At 40.6% G+C, this 13,337-nt stretch overlaps 1 protein-coding gene across 1 annotated transcript in view; it reads right to left on the bottom strand.

Annotated features, from left to right (window-relative positions):
- The window catches only part of NOS2 (nitric oxide synthase 2), a 72,285-nt gene that overhangs the window by 48,825 nt on the left and 10,123 nt on the right, over positions 1–13,337 (bottom strand). Inside the window, exons 2-4 of the mRNA XM_070735302.1 lie at positions 9,094–9,175; positions 7,627–7,740; positions 4,965–5,113 (exon numbers count right to left, since the gene is read on the bottom strand). Of these exons, the coding sequence (XP_070591403.1) occupies positions 4,965–5,113; positions 7,627–7,740; positions 9,094–9,175 (345 nt within the window). The remainder of the gene's footprint in view (positions 1–4,964; positions 5,114–7,626; positions 7,741–9,093; positions 9,176–13,337) is intronic.

Genomic DNA, 13,337 nt, shown 5'->3' with positions numbered 1-13,337 from the left:
AGTCCAAGCACCTATTTGAAAACTGATCCTGGTCGGTAACCCACTCCCACCCAGCCACCCCCAGTCACATGATTGACAAACCACTCCCACCTGGTCACATGGCTGGCAAGCCACTCCCACCTGGTCACATGGCTGGCAAGCCACTCCCACCTGGTTACATGACCATCAAGCCACTCCTACCCGGCTACATGACCATCAAGCCACACCCACAAAATAAGCCAGTGGCAGTAAAAATTTTGGCAGCCCCTCACTGCCGCTAGCTCAAGGTTGACTCAGCCTTCCATCCTTCCTGGGTGGGTAAAATGAGGGGCCAGATTGTTGGGGTCAATAGGCTGCTTCTGTAAACTGCTTAGAGATGGCTGCAAAAGCATTATGAAGCAGTATATAAATCTAAATGTTATTGCTATCCTGAATTGATGGTGCTCCTGGAAGAGAGCCTGTAAAATTCCTCATTACCTGGACACATTGCTGCAGGAGTCATAATAATAAGATTTTTTCCCCCTTGCAACGCCAATAATATCATTGTTTGCTTGTAAGATTAGAAGTAGTCGGAAAACTCTGTCTCCAAACATTAAAACTACAGCTTTCTAGATAGTAGAGATCTTTCACCTAATCACTTGCTTCTACCATTTAATACTCCAGGGTTTGTTTAATCAGCTATAACCAGTACAGTAGTTTCTCAAACTGCAAAGCCATAAACCATGGTTTACTAATAACAATGAACAGTAAAGAAGCTGCTTCATATTCTGTGCCTAAACCATAACCAATCAAACCAGGATTGGGAGGGGAATCTATATAATTTTTAGGAGTCAAAAACAACTTGATGTCACATAATCAATGCAAGCTGAGAACCATCAACAGCGGCGGGCTACGGAACGCTAAATTGCGCTCACTGCGGCGGCTCATAAGTTCTTGCGGGACCAGCGCAATTTTGCTGCTGCCCCTGTGAAGGTAGCAAAATTCTGCCCGTGTTTCGGCGAGGTTTTACCTGCGGCTCCATGCACGATTTTGCTACCTCCACAGGTCAGTAGCAAAACCCCGCTGGTCCCGCAAGAAATTACGAGCCGCAGCGGCGAGCGCAATTTAGTGTTCCGGCTTATAGCCCACAGCTGACCATCAATGACAAGTGATCTTCTCTGTTTTATAATATAATTGTTCCACCATTGTCTTCAGCACATCAAAAACCACATGTATATTTAGGAAACTTCAGCTCCATTTTTCTTCTCCGGTTACATGGTTAAATATTCTTCTGCCAGACATGGTCGGGCAGTAGGAAAAGCAAGTAGGATGCTTGGCTGCATAGCTAGAGGTATAACAAGCAGGAAGAGGGAGATTGTGATCCCCTTATATAGAGCGCTGGTGGTGAGACCATATTTGGAACACTATGTTCAGTTCTGGAGACCTCACCTACAAAAAGATATTGACAAAATTGAACAGGTCCAAAGATGGGCTACAAGAATGGTGGAAGGTCTTAAGCCTGGGATAAACATATATCCATTGTAAGATGAAATACAGGAAATAGTATAAGGGCAGACTAGATGGACCATGAGGTCTTTTTCTGCCGTCAGTCTTCTATGTTTCTATGTTTCTATAAACAGACACAACAAGGCCTTGATTTAAGACAGTTGTTTTCAAACCTCAGCCATTTTAACATGCATATACTTCAACCCAGGCTACATTGCTAGGGAATTCTGGGAGTTGAAGTCCACATGACTTAAAGTGACCGAAGTCAACAAACACTGAAGAAAGATTAATCTCATCTTAGCAGATATATAAAACCTGGGTTCATACAGTAAATCATTACTTTCATCCACCATGGTGTGTAGGATGTTCGCACCCACCCTTCTCCTAGAAAAAATGAAATATTCTAGGAAATATTTTAAAGGCAGAATATTATTTATTTATTATTAGAGTTGGAAGGGACCTTACAGGTCATCTAGTCCAACCCCCTGCTGGTGCAGGAGACCGTACATCATAGTAGTCCAATAGTAGTCCAGCCAAAGCCAAGCTAACTATGTTATGCCATACTGGATAGAAACATAGAAGTCTGACGGCAGAAAAAGACCTCATGGTCCATCTAGTCTGCTCTTATACTATTTTCTGTATTTTATCTTAGGATGGATATATGTTTATCCCAGGCATGTTTAAATTCAGTTACTGTGGATTTATCTACCACGTCTGCTGGAAGTTTGTTCCAAGGATCTACTATTCTTTCAGTAAAATAATATTTTCTCATGTTGCTTTTGATCTTTCCCCCAACTAACTTCAGATTGTGTCCCCTTGTTCTTGTGTTCACTTTCCTATTAAAAACACTTCCCTCCTGGACCTTATTTAACCCTTTATTTAAATGTTTCGATCATGTCCCCCCTTTTCCTTCTGTCCTCCAGACTATACAGATTGAGTTCATGAAGTCTTTTCTGATACGTTTTATGCTTAAGACCTTCCACCATTCTTGTAGCCCGTCTTTGGACCCGTTCAATTTTGTCAATATCTTTTTGTAAGTGAGGTCTCCAGAACTGAACACAGTATCCCAAATGTGGTCTCACCAGCACTCTATATAGCGGGATCATAATCTCCCTCTTCCTGCTTGTTATACCTCTAGCTATGCAGCCAAGCATCCTATTTTCTTTCCCTACTACCTGACTGCACTGTTCACCGATTTTGAGACTGTCAGAAATCACTACCCCTAAATCCTTTTCTTCTGAAGTTTTTGCTAACAAAATATATGAACCCAGCGGGCATGAAAATGTTTAGCCCGCTACAGAGTCTCAAGTGGAAGCTCTTCCTAGATTTTGGAAGATATTAAATAATTCAGACTTTTGTTATATTGCATGCAATGCCTATATAGTAAAGCAAGCAGCCATTGGACCAATTTTAGTCTTGATGGTCATGGGACTATCTCTGGAGGCCATCTGCTGGGAGACTATGGGTTTCCTTGGCCACTTGGTTGGCCATAGACTGCTGGATGAAATGGGTTAGGACTCTGATCTAGCAAGGCACTGCGTAGATTCTTATGTTCTAAATGAATAATTACCCGAACAAATTTCAGGCCTGTAGGCCAAAAATGGCCTGCTGAGACCAACATCTGTCCTGCCAGATCCTATTAGCTTCTCTTCATCTCTCCCCCCACCCTCTTTTGATTTCTCCTGGAGTTCAGAAACTGTGTTTTTCATTCATTCATTCATTCATTCATTCATTCATTCATGAGTCTTCGGAGAGGGGCGGCATACAACTAATAAATAAATAAATAAATAAATAAAAATATTTATTCATTCATTCATTTATTCATTCATTCATTCATTCATTCATTCATTCATTCATTCATTCATTCATTCATTCATTTAGTCCAATACACAATGAGGGTTTTAGTGGGTATATATCAGGCATGGGGGAACTGAGACATCTCCCCCGGGCCTATACAGTTTATACATGGTATGTTTGTTTGTGTGTATGTTTGCTTTTAATAATGGGGTTTTTAGTGTTTTTTAAATTATTAGATTTGTTTTTATATTGTCTTTGTTATTGTTGTGAGCTGCCCCGAGTCTACAGAGAGGGGCGGCATACAAATCTAATAAATAATAATAATAATAATAATAATAATAATAATAATAATATCTATATACACATAGTAAAATACATGATGAAGGTTATAGAGGAGATACTCATAGTAAAATATATTTAAGAGATAATAGAAAAGAAGATATAGTAATTGAACAAACATATCAATGAAAGAATAGAAGACATCATAGGAATAGAAGAAAGGTATAGGAGATATAGGAGAGCAATAGGACTCTAGTGCACTTGTACTCGCCCCTTACTGAATTCTTAGGAATCTGGATAGGTCAACCGTAGATAATCTAAGGGTAAAGTGTTGGGGGTTTGGGGATGACACCATGGAGTCCAGTAATGAGTTCCACGCTTCGACAACTCGGTTACTGAAGTCATATTTTTTGCAGTTAATACTAAGTTTAAATCTGTTGTGTGCTCTTGTGTTGTTGTGGTTGGAGCACAAGTAGTCGCCGACAGACAGGACGTGGCAGCATATGATCTTGTGGACAATACTTAGATCTTGTTTAAGGCATCTTAGTTCTAAGCTTTCTAGGCCCAGGATTGAAAGTCTAGTCTCGTAGGGTATTCTATTTCGAGTGGAGGAGTGAAGGGCTCTTCTGGTGAAATATCTTTGGACATTTTCAAGGGTGTTAATGTCTGAGATGCGATATGGGTTCCAAACAGATGAGCTGTATTATATTTCTAATGTCTTGTCAGCGGCTATTTGGAGATAATAAGGCATTCATTTCTGGGCATTCCTCTTCACCTTTAGCCTCTAGCCCTGAGAGGCAAAACTTTCTGTACACGACAGGTTTCTTCCTTTCAAAGGGTGTGTGAAATTGCTCAAGACTGCCTGTGCATGAAAGAATGGCTTAAGGAGAACAGGTGGTAGAGCTACCTATCTATGAAGTTGTCCCTTTATCTGACTTGCCAAGGATGCAAGAGCTGAGAAAGCAGGTGTGGGTCCTTGCACCTGCCACAGATGTCTGATACAAGAATGTTGTGTGCATCATTGCACCATTATATAATTTGCATTATCTAGACAAAAATGTCAAAACATCAGGAACACCGTTAGTCCCTCTCTCACATATCCCTCTCCCCAAAATATTTTTGATGTTGGTTGCAGGATTGTATGCAAATCAGCTTGGAGGTCTGAAAGCAGAATTTCAATGTAAATGTTCTCTAATTTTCTTCGTCCTTTTCTTTGTTCTGAGAGATGCCTTCCCCTGATGACCTGTTCTTTCTTTTTCTGTTTCACTTACAAATGGATGACAACACAAAGACAGTTTACAATTAGAATAACACTATTATGCCAATCACAACCTGAGTCTTTAAAAAGGCCTTCCAAAATTGCCAGAAAGGAAGTGAATCACAAGATAGAAGCTCAAAATAAACAAAGAAACCCCCTGACTCACTTTTGAAGTGTGTTGTAGAAAAGATGGATAAACTCAGTTGCTTGGAGTAGTAATTTGTCTCTAGGGATGGGTTCTTCTCGGGGACTTCGGATTAACCCTTTTTGTTTCATGAGAGATCCCTGGCAAACTTTGTTCTGGCAGTTAAGAACCTGGGGAAAAAATACATACAGGCAAAAGAGATGGATTAACAAACACTTCCAGAATCAGCAGTAGGCACAGGTGCAGAGTTTAATCTTCGGGGTGGTTTAATACCCACTTCAATGGAACATTACCCTTACATAGTGATGGTCAGGTACGTAGAAGCGGTAGAAAAATTTTGGTCAGGTACGCAGAACCAGTAGGAAAAAAATTGATTTTTTTTTTTCTTTTTCCCCCCTTCTGGGCTCTGGCTATGTTTTTCCTGAGTAAATGAGGTTGAACCAGCAAATGTTCTACCCTCCACATCGGCAAAAAAATAAACAAAATCTCACAGCCAACCCCCACTCAGTAAAAGACCTTGCAATACTAATATCAAATGATCTAAGTGCCAAAGCCCACTGCAACAATATCGCCAAAAAGGCTTCTAGAGTTGTTAACCTGATCCTACGTAGCTTCTGCTCTGGCAATCTCACACTACTCACCAGAGTCTACAAAACTTTTGCCAGACCCATCCTTGAATACAGTTCATCTTTCTGGAACCCACACCACATCTCGGACATCAACACCCTTGAAAATGTCCAAAGATACTTCACCAGAAGAGCCATTCACTCCTCCACTCGAAACAGAATACCCTACGAAAGCAGACTATCAATCCTAGGTCTAGAAAACTTAGAAGTACGTTGCCTAAAACACGATCTAAGTATTGCCCCCAAGATCATATGCTGCAACGTTCTACCTGTCAATGACTACTTCAGCTTCAATTACAGCAACACAAGAGCACGCAACAGATTCAAACTTAATATTAACTGCTCCAAACTTGACTGTAAAAAATATGACTTCAGCAACCAAATTGTCGAAGCATGGAACTCATTAGCTGACTAGTAGTGTCAACCCCTAACCCCCAACATTTTTCTCTTAGACTATCCACGATTGACCTCTCCAGGTTCCTTAGAGGTCAGTAAGGGGTGTGCATAAGGGCACCAGTGTACCTTCCGTCCCCTGTCCAATTGTCTCTCCTTATCTCATTTATCTTTTCTTCCTTTCAAATTTGTTCACCTATACTTTTATATCTTTTCTTCTATTCGTTTCTTTAGTTATATTACTACATATCTATTCTCTTCAATGTGTATTAGGTATTGGACTAAATAAATAAATAAATAAAAATAAAATGTGTATAATTTTAGAAGAGCTGTGCATGTGCATGTGTGTACATACACTTTATACAGCAGATAATGTATATTTTTGTGTGCCAGTGTTTAATATATATGTAAACATATGGCATAGATACATAGAATTAAAGAGTATATTTTGGATGTTCAGTAATCGTAAGGGAAATTGTATCTCTTTCAGGCAAAGAGAGGCCAGGCCCCCAAACTCTAACCCAAACCCTTGATGTTAGTGACGTCAAGTTGGCCATCTTTAAGCCAGTCATATGATCTTTAAGCCACCCCGTCACATGATTGTCAAGCCACTCCCACTTGGTCACATGGCCAGCAAGCCATTACACCCACAAAATAAGCCATGCCCACAGTGTGGTAGTAATTTTTTTTGCAGCCCTTGACTGTATGTATATACCCTGTTTCCCCGATAGTAAGACACCCCTGATTGTAAGACGTATCGGGGGTTTCAGGGGGGTCGGCTAATATAAGCCGTACCCCGAAAGTAAGACATATGTCTTACTTTCGGGGAAACACGGGGGTATTGCCGCCTCCCTCTCATCTAGCTGCGCGCAGCCTCCTGCCCACCTCCGCACCGTCCCCCTCTCCCTACGTCGCCGCGTCTGCCACCTCCCTCTGATCTTAATGAGCGCCGCCTCCTGCCCACTTCCGCGCCGCCCCCCCTCCATACGTCACCGCGTCTAAATGTTAATTTTATGGTTAAAACAAAAAATTCGACAATTTTTTTCCAATATAAGACATACCCCGAAAGTAAGACATAGTGGGGCTTTTGGGGATAAAAAGAAAGTAAGACACTGTCTTACTTTCGGGGAAACACGGTATGTATGTATGTATGTATGTATGTATGTATGTATGTATGTAGTGTTAATATACACTATGTATTTTTAATTATTATTTTAATTTTCTTTATTTTTGCATTTGATAAATTCTCAAATAATTATTAGATAGAATCTACAGATAGAATCCAAAAGTGAAGTGGTAGCAATGCAACTTGTGTTCTGAACAGGAATCTCAGGAATGGATTCTTGGAAGATGCTTGCTCAAACTCTGCTGAAGCAGGAATAGTGAAAAGAAAATCTCTACCTTCCTGGGCAAATAGTTTCCCTACTAATTTCTTTCATTATAATGTGTTTTTTAAGCTAATTTTAATGAGGATATGCCTTCCTGTAATTTTAAGCTTCTAACAGTAACAGTTATGGCTGCGACTTGGGATGACAGATGACAGTCCTTCAGTTATTTAAAGAGTCTTCTTCAGCTTTCCCTGAGAAGGGGAGAATCTGCTATGGCCACGAGTGTGTCTATTTTCTGCTAGACAGCTAGAAAAAACACCTAATCATTTCTCTTACCTCTTTGGCCTCCTGGTGCAATACATCTTGAAGGATCGTTCCAGTCTCCTGATTTTTAATTTTTAAATGCCTTGGGCATCTGGATGTTTGTACGGTATTATTCTGGATAAGTTTCTGGGCAGAAAAGAAACAAAAAACAATGCATTTGATTAGATTATTTTAGATCTTATTGCTGTCTTCCTCTAAAATTCATGTCTGTCTGTCTGTCTGTCTGTCTGTCTGTCTGTCTGTCTGTCTGTCTGTCTATCTATCTATCTATCTATCTATCTATCTATCTATCTATCTATCTATCTAATCATCTATCATCATCTATCATCTATCATCTATCACTTTCTATCTTTCCATCCATCCAACCATCCATCCATCCATTAGAAACTATTTGTTTTTCTCTTCACAAGAGTAAACTTCAGAGCTGAGTAGGACATTGAATTCAGCATAAAACATTTAACCCAAATACATGTCAGCTGATTATTGTACTACATTGCCTTTGCATAATATTCTGAATACAAATTATCAAGTGAGTTGGAGTTTATGCTACACAAGAAACAATAAAAAACAATCAGATTTAGCAACTAGGTTTGTAACTGTCTTCACAATGCATGTTTTTATAGAAATGGCAAGAGCATTTAGACTTGTATAATAATAATAATAATAATAATAATAATAATTTATTAGATTTGTATGCCACCCCTCTCTGAAGACTCGGGGCGGCTCACAACAATAATAAAAAACAATATTATAGCGAAACAAATCTAATATTAAAAAAGAAGCATATAAAACCCTATCATATTTAAAAACCAAACAGCACATACATACCAAATATAAAATATAAAGAGCCTGGGGGAAAGGTGTCTCAACTCCCCCATGCCTGGCGGTATAGGTGGGTCTTGAGTAGTTTACGAAAGTAGTTTATATACCACTTATATACCACTTCATGGTGCTTTTACAGCCCTCTTTAAGCGGTTTACAGAATCAGCCTATTGCCCCCAACAATCTGGGTCCTCATTTTACCCACGTTGGAAGGATGGAAGGATGAGTCAACCTTGAGGCACAGGTTTCAGGTCTTTTATGGACACAGGTTTGGGCACAGTCTCATAATTGTCATTTTACAGTTGTCATTTAACTTGTCATTTTAACTCAAGCGAGTTTCATAAAAAGTACTAAAGCCTAAACTGAACCAATTACATCTTAGTCTGGCTACTGAAATTATGTTGCTCTCTGGATGAGGGTAACCATCTAATGTTGCTCAGTTACCATGAACCACAAGATAAGTGACAAATAAATGTAATAATAAAGAAATAAACAAAATCATCCCTGGCCTCTTGGAGAGTTATCAAAGCTGGTTGGGGAATTCTGGGAGTTGAAGTCAGTCAGGCTTAAAGATGCCAAGGTTGGAGACCCCTGAATCCCCTATCCCCTGTATTTCAGTTTTAACTTTGGATGGAGGGACTCCAAAACCAGACTCACTTCTTTTGCCTTCTCAAGCAATGTGATGCCATTGGGTTTCCTGCTCAGACTCTTAACGAGAGCACCTTCCTGCTTTGCCACACTAGAAGAAAGGAGAAATAATAATCCTTTGTGAAGATGTGAGAAATGTATGACGGTAAGGTTCACCATCACTGCTATACCATTTTCATTTGTATCATATTTTCTTTTTTTCCCAATAAATTTTATTAATTTTCTTAAAATAGACAAAACCGACATTTAACATAAAAATGGGGTTGTATCTTCCCCGCTTATTCTAGAAGTAAAATTTCAATACAGAAAAAAAATACATTCAAAAAATGCTTAAGATCAACTTATTACTTTAAATGAAAAGAAGAAATTTGTTTAACTTTTTATAATAAATCTTCATACATAAACTAATTCTAACATACCGTATATACTCGAGTATAAGTCGAGTTTTTTAGCCCAAAAAATGGGCTGAAAAACCCGACCTCGACTTATACTCGGGTGACTGACAGGTCACCACAAGAGGGCGCAAGCGGCTTAGGGAAAGACAGCCGTCTTTCAGCTTGAAAGAAGCGGCAACTGCCTGGTTAAGAAGGGAGAATCCACCCCCTAGCCAAACGGCTTTTTTCCTGTTTAGCGCTCGAACGCTGCGCTAAACAGTAAAAAAGCCGTTTGGCTAGGGGGTAGATTCTCCCTTCTTAACCGGGCAGTTGCCGCTTTTTTGCTGTTTAGCGCTCGAACGCTGCGCTAAACAGTAAAAAAGCCGTTTGGCTAGGTGGTGGATTCTCCCTTCTTAACCGGGCAGTTGCCGCTTCTTTCTGTTTAGTGCAGCGTTCGAGCGCTAAACAGCAAAAAAGCGGCAACTGCCCGGTTAAGAAGGGAGAATCCAGAGTCCTGTTGGAGTTGGGCGGCAAGGAAAGAGGGAGGGAGAGAGGGAAGGAAGGAAGGAGTTAGGAAAGAAGGAAGACAGAAAGAAAGAAAAAAAAAGATGGTAGAAAGGAAGAGAGACAAAGAAAGATGGTAGGAAGGAAAAAAGACAAAAAAGGAAAGGGAGGGAGGGAAGGGACTGAAGAAGGAAAGAAAAAGGAAAGAAGATAGGCAGACAGAAAAAGAAAGGGGGGGGAGAAGGAAGAAAGGAAGGAGAGAGAGACAGAAAGAAAGAAAGAAAGAAAGACCTATGACCACAATTGAGCCCAAAATTGTGGTTGTTGAACAAAAGCGTTGTTCAGTGAGAATCACCACATTTTACTCAATCCATGGCATTTCCTAGCTCTAACAGTGATGTGCAAGCTAGGGAAGTACTGGTACATCTGAAGGTACCATATGTGTAATGTTCTAGTTATGGTTAAATGTGTGGCAGAAAGTGGACTCTGGGTTTGTTTTTCCTATTACAGTAAGTGAGGTTGAATGTACCGTATACAGTATACCGGTAATTTTACAAGAGCTCCCTCCCTCTCTCTCTCTCTCTCTCTGTAAATATACCGTACATATACAGTTTATATAGTAAACAATGTACGGTATATTTTTGTGTGCCTGTGTGTAATATGTATGTATACATACGGCATATATACATAGAATTAAATAGTATATTTTGGATGTTTAGTCATAGTAAATAGAGAGGGAAATTGTATCTCTTTGAGGCAAGGAGAGGCCAAATATCCTAACCCTAACCCAAACCAGCAGGAGCAATGGGGGATTGAGGTAAGTACAGTACTTGCAATTTTTTTGCCTATACTGCCTTGGGGTACATATACCTGTTTACCCTCTTTTAAACTTACAGAGCTAGTTTACTGGTTTTCTTTGAAATAAATATTCTAAAACATTTACCCTACTGATGCCTCAATTGATGTAATTTTATTGGTTTCCATTTTAATAAGTTACCAGTAGCCGCTGCATTTTCCATCCTCGACTTATACACGGGTCAATAAATTTACCCCAATTTTTGTGGCAAAAGTAGGGGCCTCGACTTATAGTCGGAGCGACTTATACTCGAGTATATACGGGTAACTCTTAAATCATATCCCTACTAATTCTAACATAACACTTAAATCATATCTCTACTAATACAATTATCTTATTTATTTATTTGTTTGTTTATTTTTACTTTTAATATTTTTTCTTGTTTATCCATATATACACTTTGTTCCATATCTCATAAAATTCTGTTTCTTCTTGATCTTTTAACCGTCTTGTCATCACATCCATTTCAGCGCAATCTAATATTTTTTTAATAACTTCCTTTTCTTGGGGATATTTTCCCCTTTCCAATTTTGCGCATATATTATCCTGGCCGCGGTCAAAATATGAATAACTAAATGTAAAATTTCTTTCTTATATTTCTGATTGGTTATACCCAGTAAATAGAATTCTGGGGTTACAATGATCCCCCGCTCGTTGCGAGGGTTCCATTCCAGGACCCCCCGCAACGAGCGGGATTTCGCGAAGTAGCGCTGCGGAAGTAAAAACACCATCTGCGCATGTGCAGATGGTGTTTTTAACTTCCGCAGCGCTAGCGAGGAGCCAAAGATTGGGGGCGGCGCGGCTGTTTTAAAACGTCGCCGCCGACATGGGGGGCTCGCTAGCACCCCCCCGAACCCCGAACCCGGGTTTGGGGGGGTGCTAGCAAGCCCCCCATGTCGGCGGCGACGTTTTAAAACACCCGCGCGGCTTTCCAATGAGTCCCGAAGACAAACGCGGAAGTTTGACGTTTGTCTTCAAGACTCATTGGAAAGCTCCGATCGTTTTAAAGCAGGCGCGCCGTTCTCCGCTGACTCCTGGCGAACTTCCCCGCTTTAGGAGTCAGCGGAGAACGGCGCGCCTGCTTTAAAACGATCGGAGCTTTCCAATGAGTCCCGAAGACAAACGTCAAACTTCCGCGTTTGTCTTCGGGACTCATTTTAAAGCAGGCGCGCCGTTCTCCGCTGACTCCTAAAGCGGGGAAGTTCGCCAGGAGTCAGCGGAGAAGGGCGCGCCTGCTTTAAAATGATCGGAGCCGGCCGGCTCCAATCGTTTTAAAGCAGGCGCGCCCTTCTCCGCTGACTCCTGGCGAACTTCCCGGGCGAAGGGCGGGCGAGCGGGTGCTGGGTGGGGCTTCGCCCTCCCGCCAGCAAGAGGGGGAAGACCCAGGGAAGCCGCCCAGCAGCTGATCTGCCCGGCCCATCTACGCATGCGTGCCCATAGAAAAAAGGGCACGCATGCGCAGATGGTGTTTTGACTTCCGGGTTCAAAAATAGCAAATTACCCTGTTCGCAATGGTCGGGGACGCAATAACCGGGGGATCACTGTATTTCTATCTCCTGTTTTACTATTTCTTTTATTATTCTTTCTATCATTTTCCAGTAAAGCTTAACTTTACTACACGTCCACCATTGATGGTAATAGGACCCTATTTCCTTCTTACACTTCCAACATAATGGGGAAATCTTTGGGATCATTTGTATCATATTTTCTTAAGGCAGCATATGTGTTCCCCACTGTTGCTATCCTTGCCAGAAAACAAGAGATAAAGCAAGCTGAAAGATACCGATCCACGGACACCAAGATCATTTTTTGGCCCCAGATTTATTTTTATACCTTCCTAAAGTTGAAAAAGCAAATGACTACTGGGGGGAAAAAAGTGTGAGGAAACTGCACCTGAAAAAAACCATTGTTGTTGAGGAATTTTTTTAAAACTAGAAATTATATTTGGCATCACTGTTTGACGTATTAAAAAGTGGATTTTCCAGAGCTGGAAAAAACACTGGCGAGCAATTATAAATAAACAGCTGTAATGTCAATGTGTGCATAAGATAGGATGATGGAATCCAAAAAGATATTTTCACTTTCTGCGCGTAGATACATACAATATATGAGTAAGAAAAAAGGTTAGCAATGTGATGATGCCACTTCATTAACATACACTTCAATTAAAATTGAATCATTCCTAAATATCCAGGGAATAATTTTAAAAAACTCTCATGTAATTTTGGGTTAAATCTCATTTATGGAGGAGAAGAACTATTTATGAGGAGAAGCAGGTGTGAAATAACTAGTGATGGTCCCATTGCCTTGATAAATCTGAGAGGCTTCCTGGGGTGCTGGCTGTGGGTCGAGGGAGTGCCAAGCCAGGGCACCACCCATTGAGCTAAACAAAGAACCCCGTCAAATGGCTTCAGAGATCAATGGGGGAACAAGTTCGTTATAGGAATAAAACAAAGCCAGGGAAAGCAATTCACAGAATGGATGGCTTTGGGGAATTAACTGGGTGGGTCCTTCGAAGA

This window comes from Erythrolamprus reginae, chromosome 1 (assembly GCF_031021105.1).
Source record: "Erythrolamprus reginae isolate rEryReg1 chromosome 1, rEryReg1.hap1, whole genome shotgun sequence".
NCBI lineage: Eukaryota > Metazoa > Chordata > Lepidosauria > Squamata > Dipsadidae > Erythrolamprus > Erythrolamprus reginae.
Note: the sequence above shows the minus strand (reverse complement) of the source record. Positions and strands in the feature narration are given on the sequence as shown.